General features: G+C 40.0%; 1 protein-coding gene across 2 annotated transcripts in view; it reads right to left on the bottom strand.

Moving 5' to 3' along the window:
• DCUN1D1 (defective in cullin neddylation 1 domain containing 1) overlaps nt 1-22948 on the bottom strand; it is a 44793-nt gene extending 21845 nt beyond the window's left edge. Inside the window, exons 1-2 of one of the 2 annotated variants that reach the window (XM_020980829.2) lie at nt 22861-22948; nt 531-747 (exon numbers count right to left, since the gene is read on the bottom strand). In XM_020980829.2, the coding sequence (XP_020836488.1) occupies nt 531-705 (175 nt within the window). In that variant the 5' untranslated portion in view covers nt 706-747; nt 22861-22948. Of the gene's footprint in view, nt 1-530; nt 748-18643; nt 18730-22860 lie in introns of those variants that run through there. The other variant, XM_020980827.2, reaches the window with a different exon arrangement.
• Nucleotides 22949-23337: the final 389 nt, after the last annotated feature.

Here is a 23337-nt window from a genome sequence, read left to right on the forward strand (position 1 = left end):
TACAGCCAATGTTACTTTAAAAGTGTGTTGAATATACTATAAACTGATATCAACATTTTCTCAAAACTCTCCCAGGAAAGAGAAAGAAATTATGCCTTGAAAAGATCAATATTTTAAAAGAGAAAAAACAGACAAATAAAGCAAGGGGGAAAAAAACCTGTTCCACATTATTCAGTAAAACACAGTCACAGGATGATAAACATGATGGGCCTTTAGAGGTCATCTTGTCCAATTCTCCTCATTTTACAAATCAGGAAACTGAGGCCCAAAGAGCGGAAGAGACTTGCCTAAAATGGAAGAGCCAAGATAAAAGGTCCTGGTAATTCCAGGTCCACAGACTCAAAGTCCAGTTCTTTTTTCATTACTTACCATTCTGCTAAATCTGAGGACCACAGAATACAGCTTGTGAATACAGCTCTCCACAATAGTTTGGTCTAGGCAATTTTAGTTGATTACATATTTATTGAGATGTATGGTATATACACGTCAGTCATATAAACTAGAAACTACAGGAAAATTAAAGCACTCACCTTTGTATCTATTGTATAGCTGTTCTAACTTCTTTCTGTCTAACGATCCTTTAACACTTTCTCGTATATAAAGTTCAGGATTCTGAAAAAAATTGTCTGTTGCAACATCTAACTTCCAGTCATTTTGAGACAGACAACTCACAGCTGTTTTTTCACTAGATTGCGTGAAGATCATAAACTGACGAACTTTATCTTTCTGTGATGATTTCAACTTGTTCTATTGGGATCAGAAGAGAAAGCAGAAATGATATATGTAACAACTGACAAGACTGGATATTTCCATTGTAGCTTAACTATGATTTCTACTTTTGTTCTCGCTGAAAACTATGACATTTTAATGAGATATACTTTCAATCAAATACTATTCATTTTAAGTTTTCTTAATATTAAGTAAACATGATTACTTATCTGCATTTTGGGAAATAGAAACATATAGAGTCTACCAAATTTATTTTATGTTCCCTTTTTTTTCTTCTCACACTTTTCACTCACCTAGGAGGAAATACAGAATTTGCTCTAGTATCCAAGAAACTCCTACCAGATTCTCTTCTTTCTCACTTTGGGTACCTTTTTCCCTTGACCTCCAATCACTAGCTCTGATACAAAATTTTTAACAGCTCTTCTTCAACAGAGAAGCATTATTGCCTGGCCCAGATAATTTCTCATCTCTTCTGACCCAGAGGGAGGAACACAGATTAAGGTTGCAAGTCTTGTCTACCATTATGAGCTGCCCTGCAAGTAACACCCGAGGTTTTATTCTCAAAGCCTCCCCCCTCATCAGTTAGTCCACTACTATTCTCCTCCTCCTCTTCCACCCCACCCCCCACATAGTACCTGCTACAACAAACTCTATCAGGATTCCTGTACCTGAGCTATCACCAGGAATCAGTATGGGAGCCAGCAAATGGCAATAAGCACCCTGCATAATGAGGTTTAACATGTAAACCTAGTGAGCTACGATTTGAGTTGGGGAACAAAGAATTTTAAAGCTTCTAGCTTTAAACCCAGCAATCATCTAGTCCAATCCATTCATTTACAGTAGAAGAAACTGAGACTTAAGAGAAGTTACAAGATTTGTTTGCCTAAAGATCTCTGGTGAAAGAGAACCCTCTATGTCCCAAGGCAGTCCAATTCAATTCTGGGAAGCTCTGACAGTACATTTTTCTTTACATTAACCCGAATTTGCCTTGCAACAACTTCAACCCACTGTCCCTAGTCCTACTCTCTAGAGCCAAACAGAATACATTTAATCTCCCTTCCACAGGATGAGCAACTTAATGGAGCAAATTACATGAGTTTCACTTCCCACTGTGGTGGGGGAAAGGGCCTAACAGAAATCTGCAGGTGTCCTTAGAGTACAAGGAGACACTACAGACACCTCCTAGTGGAGTGAGAGACACTTAGGCAACAAAGCCTACTGATCAGAGGTAAGGGTAGAAATTAAGAGGTAAAAGAGTTGGAAAGGAAGAGAGTGAAGGGTAAAGGTCCCTTTATTGAGGAGCCCTCTGCCAGGACAGAAGAAGGGACTGGGGATCAGTTTATAGGAAACACTGGCTGAATTCTCCCAAAGAATGGTCAGGAAGTAGTTCTGGAGTAGTGGAAAATACACTAGACAAGAACTATGGATCCTAGTTGAGGCTCTGCTACTAATAATGTGACCATGGGCAAGGATCTCTAAGCCTGTTTCTCCACTAAAACAAAGGGTGCGGATGCCATGATCTAGTCTAATGCTGCTTCTAATTCTAAAATTCCATGTCTAAGATCCTTTCAAATACTTGAAGACTGCTAACATCCCTCCCAATCCCTTATTTTCTTCTCCAAGCTAACATATCTCAGTTCCTTTAACTCAAGACCCTTCTTTAACCAACCTAGTCAGCCCATTCTCAATGCTCTCTAGAACTGTCAATGTCCTTCCTAAACTTGCCTCCTAGAAGTGAACAAATACTCCAAATATGTTCTAACAAGGGCAGAGCACAGCTGGACCATCTCAGTTCTCTAGTCCTGGACATCCCTTTTTGTCTAGGCCTGTGACTTTATGAGTGTAGAAACACCCTCTGCTGATACAGAGCGGCTGAAATTCAATCATACACAGCTGCCTGGAGTCCTGCAGGTTAAGTGACCTGTCCTTCATCACGTGGCTGATATATGTCAGAGAGGCCTTGAACACAGGTCTTCCTGACTCCAAAGCTAACCCACTATATACCACATTGCTTGTCCTAGGCATCATGCTACTGGATAAAGTCTAAAATCATGTTAATTTTTTGGCTGTCATATCATACTATTATTGCCACAGGTTGTGTATGAAGGCCAGTATTATCCACAAATCTTTTTCAGGTGAATACAGTCTTTTCTCTCTCAAGCTAATTTTTGTAAATCATGCGCAAGACCTTACATTTTTTTTTTCAATTCCAGCTTTTAGATTTGGCCAAATGTTGTAATCAATAGACATATTTTTGAATCTTGACCCTGCCCACACTTTTGTATTCATCCTTGTTTCCACCTTCTGAATATGTCTTTTTAAACTTTAAGCTGGTTGGGGAGTTCCCTGGGAATTCACATTTGTCTCTTTAGACCAAAGGTCTTCTTTCTCATTGCCCAAGGTCACACAGTTAAGTAGTGATAGTGAGCCAAGATTAGAATCCAGGTCTGAATCCCAGGACAGAGATCTTTCCACTAACCTATGCTGCTCCCTGTGGATAAATATTTATAAAGCATTTTCAACTTTTCAATAAAATGTCAAAGTTCAAAACATTTTCACAAAACATGAAAAGCCAAAGGGCTTCCCACAATCAAACAGATAAAAACCAGTGCTAACATTAAATATATGTGATTAACATGGAACAAATATGCTTCAAACCAAGTTTAATTTTCTCCCTCAAAACCAGTATTGCTTATGACTAAGTTTGAAATTGATCCATCTTCTTAAAAAGTGATGGTGCTGTTGTATAATTATTAATTTCTAAGCTAATTAAATTTCAATAACCCTACCTTTGAAGGGGTTGTTTGGTTTTGCTGAAAACAGAAAGGGAAGGGAGCTTCTCATTTGGGGTAAAATTACCAATCCTTTCTCCTCAAGCATTTTACGGAGAGATTACTTCCGAGACAAGCAACATGCCAGCAAGTGACCATTAGCTACCCTCCTAACTTGTTCTAAAAATGACAGAAAGCAGTTTTAACAAGAGTTCAATGTGTATTCATACATGGACCCATAGAATACCACTTACATATCCAAAAATCTCAACATATCGCTCTGAAATTTTCTACATTTTGATAAAGCATCTCCTCCCCAGAATTTTAAGAGTTTCATACTCATTACACTAAAATGTTACGGGGAAGGGAGAGAGGGAGAAGGGGTCGAAGGGAGACGGAAGGGCAAGAACAAATTTTAGTTAAATTTTCTACTTAATTCAGAGAATTAACCAAGAAAACTTTTTTATTTCAATCTTTATAGCAGAAAATGTGTAACTGATAGAGTCATAAAATGTATTAGTGTACATTTGCCCCTAAGCAAAGTATACTGAAAATACTTTAAACATTTTTTGATATAGAATTTTGCAGTATCTCAGGGTCATCACAACATCAATTGTTATAGGAAGTACAGAAGATTAAAACAAATGCAAATTCATCCCAGATCACAACTTTGATTAGTTTTTTTTAAAATTCCTGCTATTAACTTGGAATCATAATATCTTAAAGTTGGGGGAAAACCTCAGGTTCTGTTTCAATTCCTATTTGAATAGGAACTGGTTGTTACAACACTCCCAATAAACAGTCACCTGGCCTCTATGAAGCCCTCCCTACTTCCCAAGGCAGCCCACTCCACTTTGAGATATCTCCAGAAGTGTTAGAAAGCCCCTTTTTCAAATATTGAACTGAAACCTTTCTTTGCAACTTTGATCTACTTCTCATTTTGCCCTTCTGAGAAGTAAAATAAACCTAATTCCTTGTCCACATGACAGTCTTCTAAATACTTGAAGACAGTTATCTTATCTCCCCTAAGACTTCCCTTGTACAGGCTAAGTAACTGATATGTCATGGTTTCAAGTCTCCCTAAACATGCTGGCAATTTGACAATGGTCTTCTTAAAGTGTAGAGCTTATATTTTAAGAAATTAAAAAATATATATTTAAGATGAGATAAGACCAGCAAAGAATATATGTTGTGGGAACTATAATATCCCTTGTTCTGGCTACTCTACTCTTATTAATGCACCCAGAGAGCACATTAGTTTTTTGTGGATTTCTTTTTAACTTCTATATCACACTGTTAACTCATGCTAAGTAAGTAGGCCACTAAAACTCCAGGTTTTTTTCTCATAATCTGTAGTGTAGCCTTAAGTCATCACTAGGTAATGTGTAGGAGGATATTTCATGGTATCCCAGTACCAAAGCAGAAGACAAAGTTCTTGTCCACAGGGATAGACTGGTTGCCTTGACTTTCTTTTTAAAATATCTCTGATGAGACAGAGACAGAGACAGAGAGAGAGAGAGAGAGAGAGAGAGAGAGAGAGAGAGAGAGAGAGAGAGAGAGAGAGAGAGAGAGAGAGAGAGAGAGAGAGAGAGAGAGAGAGGGAGGTGTAATGCATACATACATCTATATGTAAATACATACATAATCCATTCTTATTCATTTGATGTCATTTGTTTCTTAAAGGTTAGTTGTAAACACAAACAAAAAAAGGTTTTAATATACTTTAACAAATCCTATTCTTTGTACTCTATAGCTTTCAATCCCCTTTGCTGGAGGAAGGAAAGCATAGTTTAGGTCACTTTTGTATGTTCAGCGGCCAAATCTTGTTTCTGCCTCCACAACATCAATCAGGGCCAGCTCTTCTCTCTCAAAAAGCCACTGCTTAGTGAAGGTGCTCACTTCTCATCCTCACTACTGAAATAGCCTGTTAACTGATCTTCCTGCCAAGTACCTTCACTTCAATTCACTCTTCACAGCTGCAAAAGAAACTTACCTAAAACTCAGCTCTGATCACATCATTCTCCTATTCATAAGATCATAGATGTAGAGGGGCAAGAGACCTCAGGTCATCGAATCCAAGCCCCTCGTTTTAGACATGAATAAAGTAGGTATAGGGAGATTACTCAGTACACCCCAGCAGCTCCCCATCACCTCTAAAATCACATGTTGTTTGACACTCTACCTGTTTAGACTAGTCCAACAGACCCTATATGGTGATAATGTCTATATACTGCTCTCCTTCTGGTAATCTGTTAGTCCTGCCAGACTGGCCTTCTTGACGATCCTCACACATTACACTCTATCTAGAAACATCTTAAACTTGACATGTGCAAAACTGATCTCCACATCCCCCTCCACAACCCTGTTCCTAACCTCCCCGTTACCGGAAAAAGTACCACTGTCCTCAACTTCTCATTCTCTCCCCTGTTCCCTCTCCTTCCATATTCAAGCTGTTGCCAATGCCTGTTATTTCTATTTTCAATTCTTTCATATATGCTCCTTTCTCTCCACTGCCACTGCCCCCACCCGGATGCAGGCCCTCATCACCTTGCAACTGAACTACTGTAATAGCTTACTGGTCTCTCTGCCCCAAGTCCCTCCTCACTCCAGTCCATCCTCCACTCAGCTATTAATCTTCATTCAATACAGGTCCATGTCAACACCTAATTCAATAAATGCCAGCAGCTCCCCCCAGGATCAAATATAAAATCCTCCGTTCGACTTTTAGAACCCTTCATAATCTGGCTCCTTGCTACCTTTCAATATCTCCTTCCTGTGCCTTGCTCTCCTCCACATACTCCATGGTCCAGTGACACTGATCTCTTTGCTGTTCCTTGAAGAAGACACTCCCGCTTCCAACTTCAAGTGTTACCCCTGGCTGTCCCTCATGTCTGGAAATCTCTCTCTCATCTCCATTTCCTACCTTCCTTGGCTTTATTAAAATCTCCAAGTTGCAACTGAAGTCCCACCTTCTGCAAGAAGCCTTACTCAGTCTTCATTAATCTTAGTTCCATCTCTCTGCTCTCTACTCTTCAACTCAATGTAGCTTGTTTGTACACCATTATTTACATGTTGTCTCCCCCAAAAGAATGTGAGGTCCTTGACAGCAGGGATTATTTCTGGCCTTTCTTTATATCTCAGTACTTAGAAAAGTGCCTGATACATGGCAGGCATTTAATAAATGTTTACTGACCAACTAACCTATGCCACTGCGCTGGCCACCCTCTCAAGCCTGGACTACACTCCTTCCTCATTTCTATTTCTTGAAATTGTGCACTTCCTTCAAGATTCAGCTCGAGAACAAACCTCTTGCATGAAGCCTTTCTTGATCCCCCAGGTTGTTAATGCCCTTCCTCCCAAAACTACTTTGTGTCTACTTTGTATATATTGCACATAAACTTATGTATGTACATGTTGTCTCCCCTGACAGAACATAAGCACTTTCAGGGCACAGATTAGTTCACTTTGCCTTGGAATCCCCAGCACTTAGCCCAGTACCTGGATCATACATAGCAGGTGTCAGATGACTGATTGACTTTGCATGACAAAATGGATCTGTTGAATCTATTAATGACTTCCCAGACAGCAAAATATTTGAGGATTTGGGAAATAAAAGAAAAGCTGAGAAAAATCTTACCTATAAAGATTTTTTAAAATTATAGAAATGAATAATTAAACACAACCGGTTCAAAGTCCTTATTTGAAGAGATTACATTACATTAAATCCAATTCCATTACACTATATTTCAATATGTTTTAATTTGTTCAAATGTAAATTCTTAAAGGTTGTTGTGTTAGGGGGATGGTGTAAGGCAACTGCAACACTTCATATTAAAGTGTTTTGGTATAAAAATATGTGGCCAGTATTGATTAAGAAGGCTTTAAGTTATCTTCTTCTCCAATAGCTACTGAGGAAGTAAACATGTTGACTACTGATTAGAGCAAGGCACTGGATGAGGAGAGAGGGTTCTTAGAAAGCCAAATGACTATCCTCACACCAGCAAAGATGTTATTCATAGCCACCCCACCACCACCACCCACCCCTTTTCATTTCCCAGATGATTCCCAGAGTCTGGAACAATTTTTTTTTAAACATTTGTACAGTAGATAGAGTAGGTGAATTCAACTTTGCAGTCTTAATTCAGTGTAATAAATTTTGAGTCAGGTACACAGCCTGCCCCCTCTTTTATCTTCAAAATTGGTGGACAAAATGTATATACTCATTTCCAGAGTCACAAAGAATTCTCCAGAGAATCTAACAGAAAGCACCCCACTCTCCCTGAATCAAGGATAAAGGGGCAAGGTGAATCTGGAACTTCTCTATAAATTAAGGTTGGGAAATGGGAGCAGGCACAAGTCAGAGGAGGCATTTCTTGAGGCTGGAAAGAGGTGCTGAGGGATAGATTAATACCTTTTTTTTTTAAATCACAAGTGTGGCATAAACAAACTTTTAACAACAAAGAGCACCACAGCTATTAAAGTTTAGCACAGCCCAATGTATTATGTGCCATTAATCTAGAATTTTTTTTTTGTGAATATGCTTGAGTGGTCACCAAATTAGATAATACAACTTTTGGTACTAAAATTGGTTAAGATTATCCAAATATTAACAAATATACAATATGATACAATAGTAAGAATACAAATGTATATAATACCTGTTCTGATCATGTTATTTCTTTTACTGTCTTGCCAAGAAGATATGGGATACTTTGTTAATTGTAACACAGCTTTGATTACAACTCTACCAAAAACTAACAAAAGTAATAAATAGTACAATAAATTTGGAATTGCAGTCATCCACTAACTTGTAAAAGCCAAAAAACATCATTCATACATTTTAATTAATATGTAATCATACCAAATTTTAACATTTATATTTAAATCAATACAAATATCATATAAAAGAGTGAAAGATGAAGGTGAAGAATATGACAAACATATTACTGCTACCAAATTGATCAAAGTTATTTTATAAAGGATAGAAATAATTACAGTCTTTCTTACTTTTCTTAGCATTTACTAATTTGTTACCAAGGTTTCGTTCTAACATATATGCACACATTCACAAAAGATAAGTCTCCCAATAAACTAAAACCTAACATTTTCAAGAACTAATTTTAAAGATGCCGATACATGATACTTGCAAAAATAAAATACTCTAACACCAATCTTAAGTATCATTTCTAAATTCTGTGACTACAAATTTACAGCTGCTCACTCTGCTCTGCTTCATCTTTCTTTTTTAGAACCACCAGAAGGAAATAAAGATGCCCAGACCTAAAAGGTTTTTTTAAAGCAGTTAATTTTCTAACTTTATTTCTATTATCTCCAGATTCAAATTACATTAGCACATCCCCACTCCAATCACTCCACCAAAATCTGTAATAATTTTTTAAAACCTTAAATAGCCACAGAAAAAATGTGCATATTTATTATGCTATTAACAGAATATTTAATATTTCAAATAAAATAAGTAAAGTTAAGCCCTGGAATTTTATCTTCGGCATACAGAGATCACTTAGGTAGTCAAGTAACAAATTTAGCCTTGTTTCATCAAAAATCACTCACCTATCTGAAGTCTTCTCAAACCTTCGAGTGCTGAGGCCAAAGGAGAAAACTGTTGCCTATTTCTAAACCCTCAAAAATTTATTTTCAAAGCTACCATTCCAGAAAGCGCAAAGTAAGAACACAGCTGAAAGGTATTCCCCTCCCCTACTACCTTCAAAGAATCCTTAAAAAAAAAAGTAGGGGAAAAAAAACTCAAGGGAAAGAAGTAAATGAAGGTCAACAGAACTGTATAGAAAGAACCCTTCAAAGTGCTATAAAGGTAAATAAAAACATATTTGCAATTTTAAATATTTAATTTACAAGAGAAAAAAATGGCCATTCCTTAAGTTTTTTCAAATAATTTTTTAAAATTTAAAAAAAAAAAGGAAACTGCTCCTTTTTTTCCTTTGAACTATCAAGACAGGGTTGGAACTTAACAGCCTGTCAAAACAAGTATGTTGTGACTACCTAGAGGGATCACTTAGAAGTGAAACTAACTATAAGTCCCTATAAAAAATTTAATATTTTAAAGATGAATGCAAAACTATAGAAGAGAAAATGTGTTTACAGGCCTATCACAAGCCCATTTTAAAAACAGGTGGCAACAAAATAAGGTTAAAATCTGTGTTTTTATATGTTCTGAGACAGAAAAGCCAAAGCCTAACAGGAAAGATGAAGAAGGCTTGAGACTCACAGAAAACAGAAAATCATGGGATCACAGGATTGTAGATCTAAGAGTTGAAAATGACTTTAGCAGCCCCAAAATCCAAACCCTTTATTTTACAGATGAGACCATGGGTAGAAAGCAAAACTGAAGGGAAAATATGTACTGGAGAAACAAAAAGTTCTGGTTTTAGATTTAAAAGACTTAGAAAAAATTTAAATAGTTATTTTTTATCTAATAATTACCCTAATAATGTTAGCTTTTTAGCACGGGCCAAATTCATTCAGAAACTTTCTACAACCCACATTTGCAAATGATAGCTGAAATTAACTTTTTTCAAAGTGCTAAACTGTTACTAAGGAATCTAAAAAGGAATATATAAATACGCAATGTGATTATAGCACACAAAGTTATAAAGTATATAGCAACAATATACCTGAAAAAAATCATTTCACTAAACAAAGAAAAGACATTATAAACTTTCTACAATGCACTTATGAATTTACTTTATACCCTTTAAGAAATGCTATATTATACACAAACTTAAAATTATTTATCAGACTGCCCAAATGCTGAACTTTAACAGATTGGGAACCTCTTTCTCTTCCACTTTCATGCTAATATTTCATATATGGAATAATCAACTTTAAGACAAGCACTGCTGAGGCAGCTAGGTGGCACAGCAGATAGAGTATGGGCCCTGAAGTCAGAAGGACCTGAGTTCAAATCTGCCCTCAGACCAAACATTTGACACTTACTAGCTATGTGACCCTGGGCAAGTCACTTAACCCCAGTTGCCTAAAAACAACAACAACACAACAAACAAAATCGTAGTGTTTATTCAAGATGCTCAGCAGTGGAACCTGAATATCAGCTTTGACTTTGCTATGCAAATGTCCAAGTCCCAGGTGTAAAAACGTAGCATGACAAACATTCTCCCTAAAGGAGGTAGGAATTAGTATTTGCTAATCTCACAGACTTAGGAGCTTCCTCCAATGAGGCTTAACACAACCTATGATTCCTGTCTATGTCTTCCCCTAAGTGTATCTGTCCCTAATGGTACCATACAAGTCCCAGAGACATTCCTTGAGTTCTCTTACCACTGTGAGTGTATTCACAACTCATCCCTTGCCCTCACTATTGGACCAAGCCATCTTCCCATCCTGTCACACTTCTCAATGATATGTTTTATTATTTTTCTTCAAAGATCCTCATTGGTTTATAGACTATTGACACTACCATGTACCACTTACTCTACAGCCTTAGGCAGTAGATATTCATTTTTAAATCTTTGGAGAATGTTCTATTACATGTATTCCACACAATAAGCCATGGTAATTAAAAATACCCAGACTCAACAGAACTTCAAGATTGGAAAGGACTTGAAAGGCCATCTAACAGTCCAAACCAAACCTGTACAGGCATACTCTCTACACCAGCACTTAGAAATGTATTCATCTCTTACAAAAATTGATGCAGTAAAATAAGCAGAAGCAGAAAGATAACTTACACAACAATGATAATATAAATGAATGACAAAACAAAAGAATCAAAACTGATTGCTATGAAATTACAATCAGCAAGCTTGATCCCAAAGAAGAAATATGAAAAGGCATTCACCACCTTCTTTGGAGGGTAGAGGAATAGGACACTATAGGTTTGCTGGTACCGTGGATAGGATGCAGGGCCTGGAGTCAGGAAGACTCATCATCCTGGGTTCAAATCTGGCCTAAGACGCTTACTAGTTGGATGACCCTGAACAAGTCACTTAACCCTGTTTGCCTCAGCATCCTCAACTGTAAAAATAATCTGGAGAAGGAAATGGCAAATCACTCCAGCATCTTGGCCAAGAAAACCCCAAATGGAGTCACAAAGAGTCAAACACAACTGAATAAATAATATAATGCAAGTCTTTTCCCAACATATTGCTTAGTTCTTCTGAATTATCTTCTCTTTTTTACTCTTTGTAATAACAGTTGGCTCTCTGGGAATAAAGAGAGGGTGGGACAAAATGGGAAACTCTGATGATATAAAACCAAAAATTATCATTTCTTATAGTGATCATTCATTCTCCAGTAAAGAGGAATAGATCCTGAAGTAGCCCATGTTGCTTTGAGTTAGCTTTAAATGCTAAGAAGTTTTTCCTTAAAGTCAAATCTCCTTTTCACAATTTCAAACCACTGTTTTATGTCTGATTACTGGTCTCAAAGAGAACACACCCAAGCTCTCTTTATCATGACAACTTTTTAAATACTTTAAAACAGTTAATATATTCTTCAAGTCTTCTGCAGTCTAAACACCCACTTTTTCTTCTCATGATATAAACAAACCATGCCCCTTATCACATCCTTCCTCTCCTACGTGCCAGCTTGTCCATGCACATCCTAAAATGTAGCAAAACAGTAAAATGATCACCCAATTCTGAACACTGTTCCCATGCTGCACTATGATCACTTAAGTTTACAATCCACTAAAAACTTGAAATCTTTCCCACATAACCTAGCTGCTAATCCTCCACCTGTACTTATGAAGATGGGTATTGTGAACCTAGGTAGTTTTTCCATTTAGTCCTATTAAATGCTACTGTTTTAGCCTGCTGGGATCTTTGGGGATCTGGACTGTCTGCTGGCATGTGAGTTCTATGTGGGAGGGTCTGTGTCACCTCCAATATGCTAAGTACACCATCTATACCTTCATATAAGTAAATGAGAACCATGTGGACCAGTAAAGGGCCAACAGCACAATAAAGAAAACTCCTTTCAACTTTCAGTTTCCTCAGATGTAAAAACAGGGAATTAAACTAAACTATCCATAAATTTCCCTCTCAAGCTCAAAAATTCTACGATCATTTTCAACTGTCTCCCCACAATAAATTCTCTAGCACAGCTTCTAACAAGTGGTAAGATTAGCTGACAAGTTTGGCTACTTTCCCTTTCCCATGACCATGCTCACTATCTAAGGTTTTAATTAACAAAAGGAAAAAAGGAAGAGAAGTTAACAGACCAGTTTGTTTTACAATCAGTATAATGAGCTCCTAGAAAACAGACAATTGTTTATGTTGAAAGATTTGGGGTATAGTCATTTTGCAACTCAGATACCACCCCAAATCATTTTGTCTTTATTTTCAATATACTACATATTAATTATCTGTGTACATGTTGTTTCTCTTTCCCACCCTCATCCCCAGTAGAAATTAAGTTCCTTGAGGGTAGGGACTGCTTCAGTTTTTGCCTTTGTAACCCCAGTGCCCAGCAGAAACAATTTTAAAATGCTTGTTGAATTGAAACATAAAAATATTAGAAATGCAATATACAAAGAACATTTAATTGGAGCGCTGATCTCTGAGGTCAGTGCTGAGTAATTTTTAAAAATAATGAAGTCACATTGCTGAATACAGAAAAATTACAAAGAAAATTCTTTTAAAATTATACTAGCTATTTCATGGTGAATAACTTGAGTAATAGCTTTCAGTGATTAGTATTCATTATATAATATGACTTCAAAGTGTGTCTCCTTTTTATTTGCTGGAAAAAAAAAACCAAAACCCCAAAAAACTAAAATACATCTAGGTAAATTGGCTAATTAGTTCTACTCAAGCAATTGTTTGTGTCCACACAGCAACCAAATCCTATCTGGGACTATATATCTCTTGATCAAATTTCATATCTAATCCTGCCACAAAGAGAAACACGTCTCCAGTTTGAAAAAGGAAATTTTACATTTTCATCCTGCTTGGGTCAATGTATGTGACAAACATGACCTGAAAACAACCACTCACTGCTAGTTAAGGCCTGTCCAGTTAGAATAAAAAATACACAATTAATTTTAGCTCACATTTTACAACCACATGCACCAAAAAGGAAAAAAAGGAAAAAAAGAATTTGGGGGAGGGTTGGTTTTTCTGTAGTTAAGTAAAATGTTTTCCAAAGTATTTTGGCTTGTTAGGGAAAAAAAAATTAGGCCACCATTCAATATAGTAAGAAATTACACAGAAATAAATCTAGAAGACCAGCTCTACAGGAAGGGTGTTTGCATAAAAAGTCACCTTTTCTGAGTACAGATTTTAATAGGAGTATAAACAACTAAGGGTTTTATTCAAAAAACCTGCCCAAAGTACTTTTTTGGTAGAACAGTAAGTTTTATCTACTTAAGTGAGATTTAACTCACTGTCCCAAAGTGGTAGCCAGAAAGGTATAACTTAGGTATCCATTTTCAAAAAGAATATGAACTATTAAAGCTTTAAAAAAAAATTCAAAATGTAATTTAAAACACGCCAAGAAACCTAGCTAAATAACCTGAAATTTTTCTCTATACAAAGCAACTTATAATTTGATTAAGATCTATTTTTAAAAATTATTTCACTAATATAGTATATTTTCAATACTTCAAGGACCCATGATTTCATCCATGTAGTTACTACTCTCTATCTCTACCTCACCTTTATTCAAATCTCAACCCCACTAGGATTTAATGTAGTCTATCTCCATGAATTCTTGTGGCTGGAAAAATTCCTTTAGCGGACAGCCAACTTTTCTGTGCTGAGCTTCAACAAACTTAGCTAAACTGGCCCCCCACATACATGACCAAGACAGAACCCCTCTTTGCGGCCACACTTGAAGTCTCTCCTGTTTGGATACACCTGCCTGGGTTTGCCTTGCAGTGCAATATCCTTTGGGGGCTCAGGGTCATAACACAGCATGAAAAGTAGGACTTTATCGGACATCCTCCATACAGTTATTAAGTCAAATTCAACATATTTTATTGCAGCCTTACAGTTAGTCAAAAAGTGAGTACATGACTAAATTATGAGTAGTAAGGAATGATGATTCCAAAGAGGCTTTGGGTAAACTAACAGAACAGACTGATTTTGGGTTCCTGCTTATAATTTTTCAAACCTTATAATAGGACATATGAGAAGGCACAACAAAGATCAATTTAGAGCTGAAAGAGGCCAAAGAGGTTCCTCATTTTACAGATGAGAAAACTGAGGACTACAGGTCAATACATTTCCCTAAAGTCCATACAAGTAATAAGTAGCAGCTGGAACTTCAAACCAGGTCTTCTGGTTCCAAATCCAATGCTCTTTCCATCATATATCAAGCTAACTTTCCTTTTTCTTTTTTTTTTTAAAGGCAATTGGGGTTAAGTGACTTGCCCATGGTCACACAGCTAGTAAGTGTCAAGTGTTTGGTCTCAGGCTGGATTTGAACTCAGGTTCTCCTGACTTCAGGGCCGGTGCTCTATCCACTGGACCACCTAGCTGCCCCTAGCTAACTTCTCATTATACCAGACTGGCCCTAACATCTGCATAAGGTATATTTTTGTGCAGGAATGAGACTGCTTTTTAATAAATATGCCAATACATACATTCAAAGTAGTTCAAAACACTTTTGGAATGGCTCCTTTGGAATCACCTACAACACACCCCTCCCTAATAACATCAATAGCGAAAAATCTCATCCCTGAGATAGATTTATAACCTCCCATCGTTGTGGGACAAGATGGTACACATTTGGATGTGTAATTTCTGGTAATTTTAAAAATCCATGTTTCATCTTATACTGATTTTTAAAACCAAGTCATCAAAACTAAGTAATTCAAAAGTGTGGTATCTCAATCTTAATTTATAATCACATGATTCATCAATATAACACTATCTGAATTACTTAACTCAGATCATCATTTGGTTTCTTTAAATAAAAAAAAGACTTAGATTAAAACAAGTACTAACACTTAAATTTTTCAATCTCATTTTCCTACCAAATCTTAAGATCTAAAGCTAGTAAAAAGATTTAGTTATGACATGAATATCAACTTCAGCTACAATAGTTAGTGTAAAGTTCACAAACTTTACAATGAAAGAAACTGAGACCCAAGGAAGGTAAGTGAACCCCAAGGTCAAGTTGGTGGTAGACTGAGACCAGACTCTAGGTCTTCTCCTTCCCAAGTCACTCCTCTTTCCACTACACCAAATTATCATGATTTTGAAAGTAAAATCTCACATTTGTAAAACTGCCACAATTTGAAACTTACCCCAATTTATAAAACAACCGTATAAACTTTAATAAATGTATTCTTTAGAGTACAAAACTGTCCCTTTCCCAAAAATATATATTATGGCATCAATAAACTTGAGAAGCCTCTATATACTTCACAGATCTGTTATCTGCTCATTGTGGGAGATCAAAAAATCTCTTAGGAACTCTGTACATGGTCTTGCCTTTCTTTGTATCCCCAGTGCTTATTATTAGCATAGTGCCTGGCATACAGCAAGTGATTAATAAATGCTTGTGGACTAAAAATTGTTATGGACAAAAAAATGTACTGCACTTGTCAATCTGGTCGGGATTAGCCTCTTCTGAACTCAGCTACTGGCACAACCATTATGTAATGTAACTCCATCGCCCATTCTGGAAGCTTTTCCAAAGTGGTAGAACCACAGAGATTTAGGATTCTGCTGGCACAGCCTTCACGAACCCGAGGTCATCTCCCCATACTCTGTAGAAGACGAGAGGACTTTAGCAGGGGAAGTATCCTCTTGTTTGAATGGATCTGTGATCTCATCCAGACCTATTCATGCCTGCCTACCCTTCATAGTCACAATAAACAAACAAACAAAAACACAATAAAGTTATGAAAATGCACTGTACTGTCTTCTCTAGGTAGCTTAACACTTATCTTGTATTGGCTTCATCTGAAATTTCAACAAGATGTAAGAACTAAAGCTTCACACTTTAAAGGTTCTTGCTACCAAAGAGAAGTGGGAAGGCAGTGTACAGAATAACATAAAGAGCGCTAAATTTATAATTAAAAAAAAAAAACAATTAGATTAGTTTTCCAGAGTTCCAACACTGACTTGTGACCTTGGATGAGTCAAAACCTCTGAGTTTCAAATTCTTCCGTAAAGTGGGGGTATTTCTTCTACTATTATTCACAAGACTGGTGTGAGAGTCAAATAAGATACTATCATACATTTTCTAACAGTAAAACTACATAGCTTACTATTATTCGCTTCATGGGTTTTATTATTGATGGAAAAAATACTGGGATTACCTTAATATTACCTTGACAGGATGATCAAATGATTAAGCATTTTTTTCCTTTAATACTACACAAACAGTATCTGTGTGCATTCAGGTATTTTAAAGCATAATAGTGACACCTGAATGCACACAGATACTGTTTGGGAAGTAGACAGCATTACATTTAAGATCCTTATTTAATTACATCCACTAGTACCTATGCTGTATTAAGAGCTTAGTAAAAACATCAATCCACCAAAAAACATTTCAAAATTAATGATTTGTTGTCACCAACAGTATGGAGTATGTGGATACATGTATCCACATATATATTCATATTACTCATATCTACATATATATATATACACAAAATGTACATAGATATATTTTTATATACGCATACACACCCCATATAGTAATAATTTTAACATAGTAATAAGTAGCATATTGCTTACTAATGTTATATAGTAATATACACTATGATATTACGTATACTGTTACTATAATACATAGCCCATAATACAGTAATATGTCATACTTATATACTAATATATTATGATGTGTAGTATATGTTACCAACTCATATAAGCAGATACTTATAGTATATATTATGGGTTAATATAGTATATATTTATATAGGTATTTTTATATTAATAGTACATGCTATATAACAATATAGGGTACATATATTTATGTAGTGTTATAGACCTATATATTTATTTTACACTACTATAGTATGTTATTTGCTAATAGTGTTGCATACTTACATAGCACATATTTTACAATTCTATAGTATATGTCCTGTAATAATACATTGTATATACATTACATGCTATAGTATGTAAAATATAGTAACATGCACCACACATAAATATGCATGCATATACAGAGCAGTCTGCTGGTGACAAGCATAGATGTGTGTGTGTGCGTTCCGGTCGGACTGAAGCCTAAGCCCGCGCGGCCCCGCACCGGGGCTCCCACGCGCGGCCGGCCGGCCGGGCTCCCCCACGGCAGGCTGCGCACGGGAACCCGGGGGTCGGCGCACCTGAGGAGTGGAGCCTCGCGCGGCCGCAGACGCAGCCTCCGCACGCCCGGGACTCCACTTCACGACCCACCCACATGTCAGAAAGTGTCCAACGAGACAATGTGTGCCAGTGTCTGACAACACACAATCGGCCCTTCTGTCTCCAGGCTTCAGACGGGGACGCGGGGAATGAATCGGGGAGACACAAACTTTGCTGCGCGCTGGCCGGCGGGTCCGCAGCCCAGGGGCGGCCCCCGAGGCGGGCACAGCTCCCCCCGCGGCGGCAGGAGGCCACCGGGGGGCGAGCGCGGGGGGCCTCCGCCGCGGGCTCCGGGGGCGCTGACCAGCACTTGCACGGGCATTGTCTGCTCAGAAGGCCCGGACGAGTGCGGGGCACTCGGAGCCGCACACGCGCACTCGCCCTCCCACACACACGCGCGCACACTCACCCTCGCGGCATGACAATGTCAAACGTCCCCTCCCCCGCCCGCGTACACTCCCGCCCGGGGCCCCCCCACGCGCGGCGCGGCGCCCCGGGGTCCCTGGCCCGGCCTCGGCCCCAGCCCGCGCTCCGGCCGGCGGCGGCTCCGGGCGGCACGAGCCCGCGGCCCCGGGCACAGCGCCGCGCAGGGCGGGCTCCGGGCGGGCTCCCAGCCGGCCTCGCTCTCGTCCCGCGCCCCCCTCCCCCGGGCGCGCACACAATGGCCTGGCCCGGCCCCGCGCAGCGGCTCCCGGGGGTCCGGGCCCCGCAGCTGCCGCAGCCTCTGCCGGAACCGGGCCTCCGGACTAGGCCGGACACCTCCTCGGGCCTCGCGTGGCGGCGGCGGCGGGCGGGGAGCGGAGCCGGGCCGGGGGCGGGCGGACAGGCGCGGCGCCTCCTCACCATGTTGGTGTCCTCCAGGCCTCTCCTCTCCTCCTCCTCCTCTCCGCCTCCCCGCCTCCTCCGCCTCCTCCTCCTCCCCGCCGCCTCCGCCTCCTCCCGGCTCCGCAGCGAATGGACGGCGGCGGCGGCGGCGGCCTCGGCGGCGGCGGCAGCGGCGGCGGCTGCTCTCACGGCGCTTCCGGCTCCCGCTCATGCGCAGTGCGGCCCCGCCAGCCCGGCCCGGCGCCCGCCGCCGCGGGGAGGAGGAAGAGGCGGCCGAGGCTGCGGAGGGGGATGGGGGCAGAGGGCCTGCGGCGGGGGGGCCGGGGGCAGGGAGAGGGAGGAGGGAGGAGCAAGAGGCTGGGGGGAGTACAGGAGGCTGGGTGGGACAAGGTGGGGGGACAGGTGGGGGGAGCGGGAGAATGGGGAGAGAGGTGAGGGAGGGGGAGGAACAGGAGGCTGGGGCGGCTGGGGGAGAGGTGAGGGAGGGGGAGGAGCAAGATGCTGGGGGAGAAGGAGGCTGGGGAGGACAGGTGGGGGGAAGGGGGAAGGGAGGAAGAGCAGAAGGCTGGAGAGAGGAGAGGTGCGGAGCGGGGCAGGAGCAGGAGCGGGGGCCAACTGGAAGAGGGGAAGGAACTGAACTGGAGGCTGAAGGGGGAGAGGAAGGAGGAGGAGACAGAGGCAGCCCCCTCCCCTGGGGCTCCCACCTGGCTGCCCCAGACCCTGAGATCCCTGAATCCGGAACTTTCAATATTTCCATAACTGTGTCAATATAAGTGGTTTCCTTCATATTCCTCTATTTTATGTTATGTATTACTGCCCAGGGGGCCACACACACACAGTAAGGACACTTCCTTTATATTCCTCTATTTTATGTTTTACACACACACGGTAAGGACACTGGACCAAGGGCTCCTGAAGCTAGCTTCCTTCCTGTCCTGATATCCTGTGACTCATCAGACACAGCCCAAGCTTCCTCCTTGGCCTGTGCTAGGGATAAAAAGCAGACCCTGTCCTCAGAGAGCTTAAGGCAGATCCCAAGAAGAGGTGCCCCTCCCCCAGGGCTCCGGGATGTCTCACGTGACACCACCTGCCAAGGGAAGAAAGCTGACCTCAGTTTTAGAGGCAGCCAGACACAGGGTCCAGCATGGTCAGCCCCTCAGGTTTTCACCTCCTCACAATTACTTCCTGTAAATTATCTAGACAACTAAATGAGTTGAATAACAAAATGATAGAGGGAGAGCTGTAAGTTATTCTCTAGTCCAGCCGGGTCCTTATACAGATGAGGGAACTCAGGTATGGAGACGCTGAATAACTTGCCCAGCACCACAACACAAAACTCAGATTGGAACCCAGTTCTCTGACTCCAAATCCAATTTTCTTCCCACGGGATGGCTGGATGCTGCTACCCTAATAGAATCTATCAATGGAAACCTAGCCATATACTGACCTCAGTGCTTTGGGAGGAGGATTGAAGCCAGCCTCTTTCCAGATTTCTCCTGCCCTAGGACAACCCTACTCCCATGCCAGGTGAGAGGGGTTGGGGGGGGCAGGAAAAGTGCCTGAGAATTCCACTGAGGATAGTATTCCACCATAGGAGTATTGCATGACCAGCTGGCCCCACTATAAAGAGGATTAAAGCCTCAGAAAGAGCTGCAAGCAACATTTGAAAGCATCTAGTTGAGCTCTCTCATTTTATCAAGTATTCTTTTAAAACTGGGTCAAGAAATTAAACTTAGGACTCTTGTTTTTGCCCTAGACCTATGCCTAAAGGATAGACCAGTTCCATCCCTGTTTTAGGGGCATTAGTCTGTTTTAAGATAACAAACCTAACTCAACATTGAGAAACTTTTATGTAGACTATACTGAGGAAAAAACAAAAAAAAATGTTTTGACCTGATCACAGCCCTAAAGGAGATTACTATTCAGTAGGAAAGACATCTTACATGAAATATCAAAGGAATAATAATAATAATAATACAGCATATGTCCTTGAACTACTTAAGTGCTCTCTGGACCTCAGTCTAAGTCATGAGTGGGATGGCTCATATACATAAACTCCTTTCATGGCTGACATTTTGGGATTTGTCATTAAACACTAAATAATTCTAAAAGGTTTGGATGTGTGTCTGGATAACCTGAAAGTTCAGGTCTAGGTCAAGTCAAGCCTACAATTGGCCCAGAGGATCTGGGATACACCTAGGCTTCACTGGCTCTGTCTTCACATACACAGACTTTAATAAGTCTGTATTTTTTTCCAAAAGCAATTCATAGTCCTAGATCAGACTTTACCTAGGGCCAAACTAAACTTCCCTGGTCTGTTCAACCAAGTGAGATTCCCAGAACCCATTAAATCACTACCAGGCTTCTATACCTATGCAGAGTAGAGGCTAGAACTAGCATAAGGCGGAGTGTTGGGTAGAGTACTCCCAGGCCTTTGCCCTCTCATGCACTTAGCTTTTTGTCTAGCGGTAAATATTTACTGATGTATTCCAACATTACTTTGGCTAGGCATTTGGGATCTTGATACTCTGCTTATAAAACAATTGTTTTATTTTTGCTGTAAGAGGCTTGTTTTTATTTACTTATTTATTTTGAGTAGATGCCTATCATTGGTGTCCTGATGAATGCCTTTCCCTCTCTCAGACTGTGCCCACTGTAGTCATTATAGCTTATCATGCATATGTGCCCAGGAACTGCTTCCCTTGAGAAAAGGTAGGTCGAGGACGACTACTTTTCAAACCACGAGCTCTGCCACTGAAAGAATGACTGGCTTATTGTTCTAGTTGTCATAATTTAGTGAGGAAAACATTAAAAATTTACTCCTCATAGTTTTGGACTGAAAAAAAAAAACCCTTGCACTGAAAGTCAGTGGGGAAAAGTAGACTGAAGCTCAGCCTGCCTCCAAAACACATCATCAGTGTGACCATGGGCACAAGTGACTCAGCCAGCCAGTGTCCCAGGAGAATCTCTTCAGACTGGGAATGATCATCTGCATTGGTGGGAGTTATCCCTTCCCCCACAAATGAAATCACAGGGTCTGGACCAGAAAACCTCAAATCAAAAACACTGTTCTTAGCACTGGGTGACAAATTTTGGCAAAGGTAAATATTTGTCAACCTGATCCAATTATTCTCCCAGGGACACTCTTCTGCATTGACAACAGAGGTAACAAGAAAGAAGAATCAAATACTCTTGGAAACATTTCAAGATAATAATTAAAATACTTTACATACATATCTATTTATATTGATCAGTAAGCACTAATGAGCATTTGTAAATAGTAAAGATTACCATTTTTCAAGGCAAATCCATCAAATCAATCCAACCACTTGAAAATAAGTGTTGCTGCAAATGCTTAAAAAGTCCATTTTTAAGACAAACTATGTTCTCCATTTAAATATTTGCAAAGTCCTATATTTGCTGTCAAGTACTGTATAAAGAAACAAAGAAAACTGAGAATTGTATACCTTTGCAGTCTGTCTTTCAAGCAAAGCTTGTAAAAGAGAAAGAACAAACTGAGACAGCCAGTATGTGTCTCTGTGAAGTTATCTAGCTAGAATTAAACAAGCAGAATAGCGAGCTTTGAAACACACCAAGGGACAGTTTTAAGATGCATAATTGCACTTAAAGGCACTCTGGGGCACAGAGGCACAGGTTTTTCTGCCTTTAATCTGAGGATGCCCAATTTGACTTATTTATGTGAATTTCTCTATATATTTAAGATTCAGAAGGTCCTCGTTACAAATATGTAAAAATACAATGAAATTAATTTGCGTAACTTATCCCAGATATCAAATTCTAATATTCAGGGCTGGTTAGGCCAGAAATATATTAGGATAAAACTACAGAAGGGGTAGGTAGGATAAAGAAAGGAAGGGATTAAGCATACCAATAGATAGCTATAGTGGGGCAGTGGCAAAACCCATATTGCCCTCCAAGTTCAGGATAGCTTCCTAATTTCAAGGAGCAAACTGTGGCGTCAGGGGAACTAGACTCTAGCTCTGTTTCTTGTTCCAGGTAGGGATGTTCCTGGCCAATGGTCCAGGGGCCTGACTGCCTATAGCTGTTTCCCACAATCTGGGCAGAGTTCCAAAATTAAACTGCAACAAAGGACAGAAGGATGGATATCAGGGACAGCCTAGAGAATTCAAGGCCAGGCCAGTCTTAGAAAATGAGACAACCAGAGCCCTGTTGAAGTAGGTGAACCAAGCAAACATGAAAATGGAAATAATCACCAGAGCCAGTCTGTCACCTCAAGATACATGTGGATCGGTGGTTTTTAGGTGCTCCACACTCATGGTAGAGGAATGTACTTGCAATAACAGGCTGGGACTGGAGGGAGCTCTAGGAACTGGAGACCATGCCAGATCATCACTGATGATGTCATAATGTCCCACTGAATTATGATTGGAGGAGCAGGGACATCCATGGCTTGGGTCAAAGCCAAAGAGTTTCCTGGATCTGAGATCTCTGAATCAGCTCCACTAAGTAACAGGTTGGCAGTTTCTCAGTCATCCTGTAAGGTCTTCCCTGGATGGTGTGGGGATAACCTTAACATGGGACTTTTCCTTTGATGACAGGGAAAACACTAGTATTTCCTCTCCAGTGACAGTTTGATGGTGTTTTAAATAAGAGAGAATACCGAGAAAGAGTTTTGTCTTAAACAAGAACAAACACTTCCAGGAAACCAAAGCCAAAGTAAATATGAACTC

This window comes from Phascolarctos cinereus, unplaced genomic scaffold (assembly GCF_003287225.1).
Source record: "Phascolarctos cinereus isolate Bilbo 61053 unplaced genomic scaffold, phaCin_HiC Scaffold_7;HRSCAF=346, whole genome shotgun sequence".
NCBI classification, from domain to species: Eukaryota; Metazoa; Chordata; class Mammalia; order Diprotodontia; family Phascolarctidae; genus Phascolarctos; species Phascolarctos cinereus.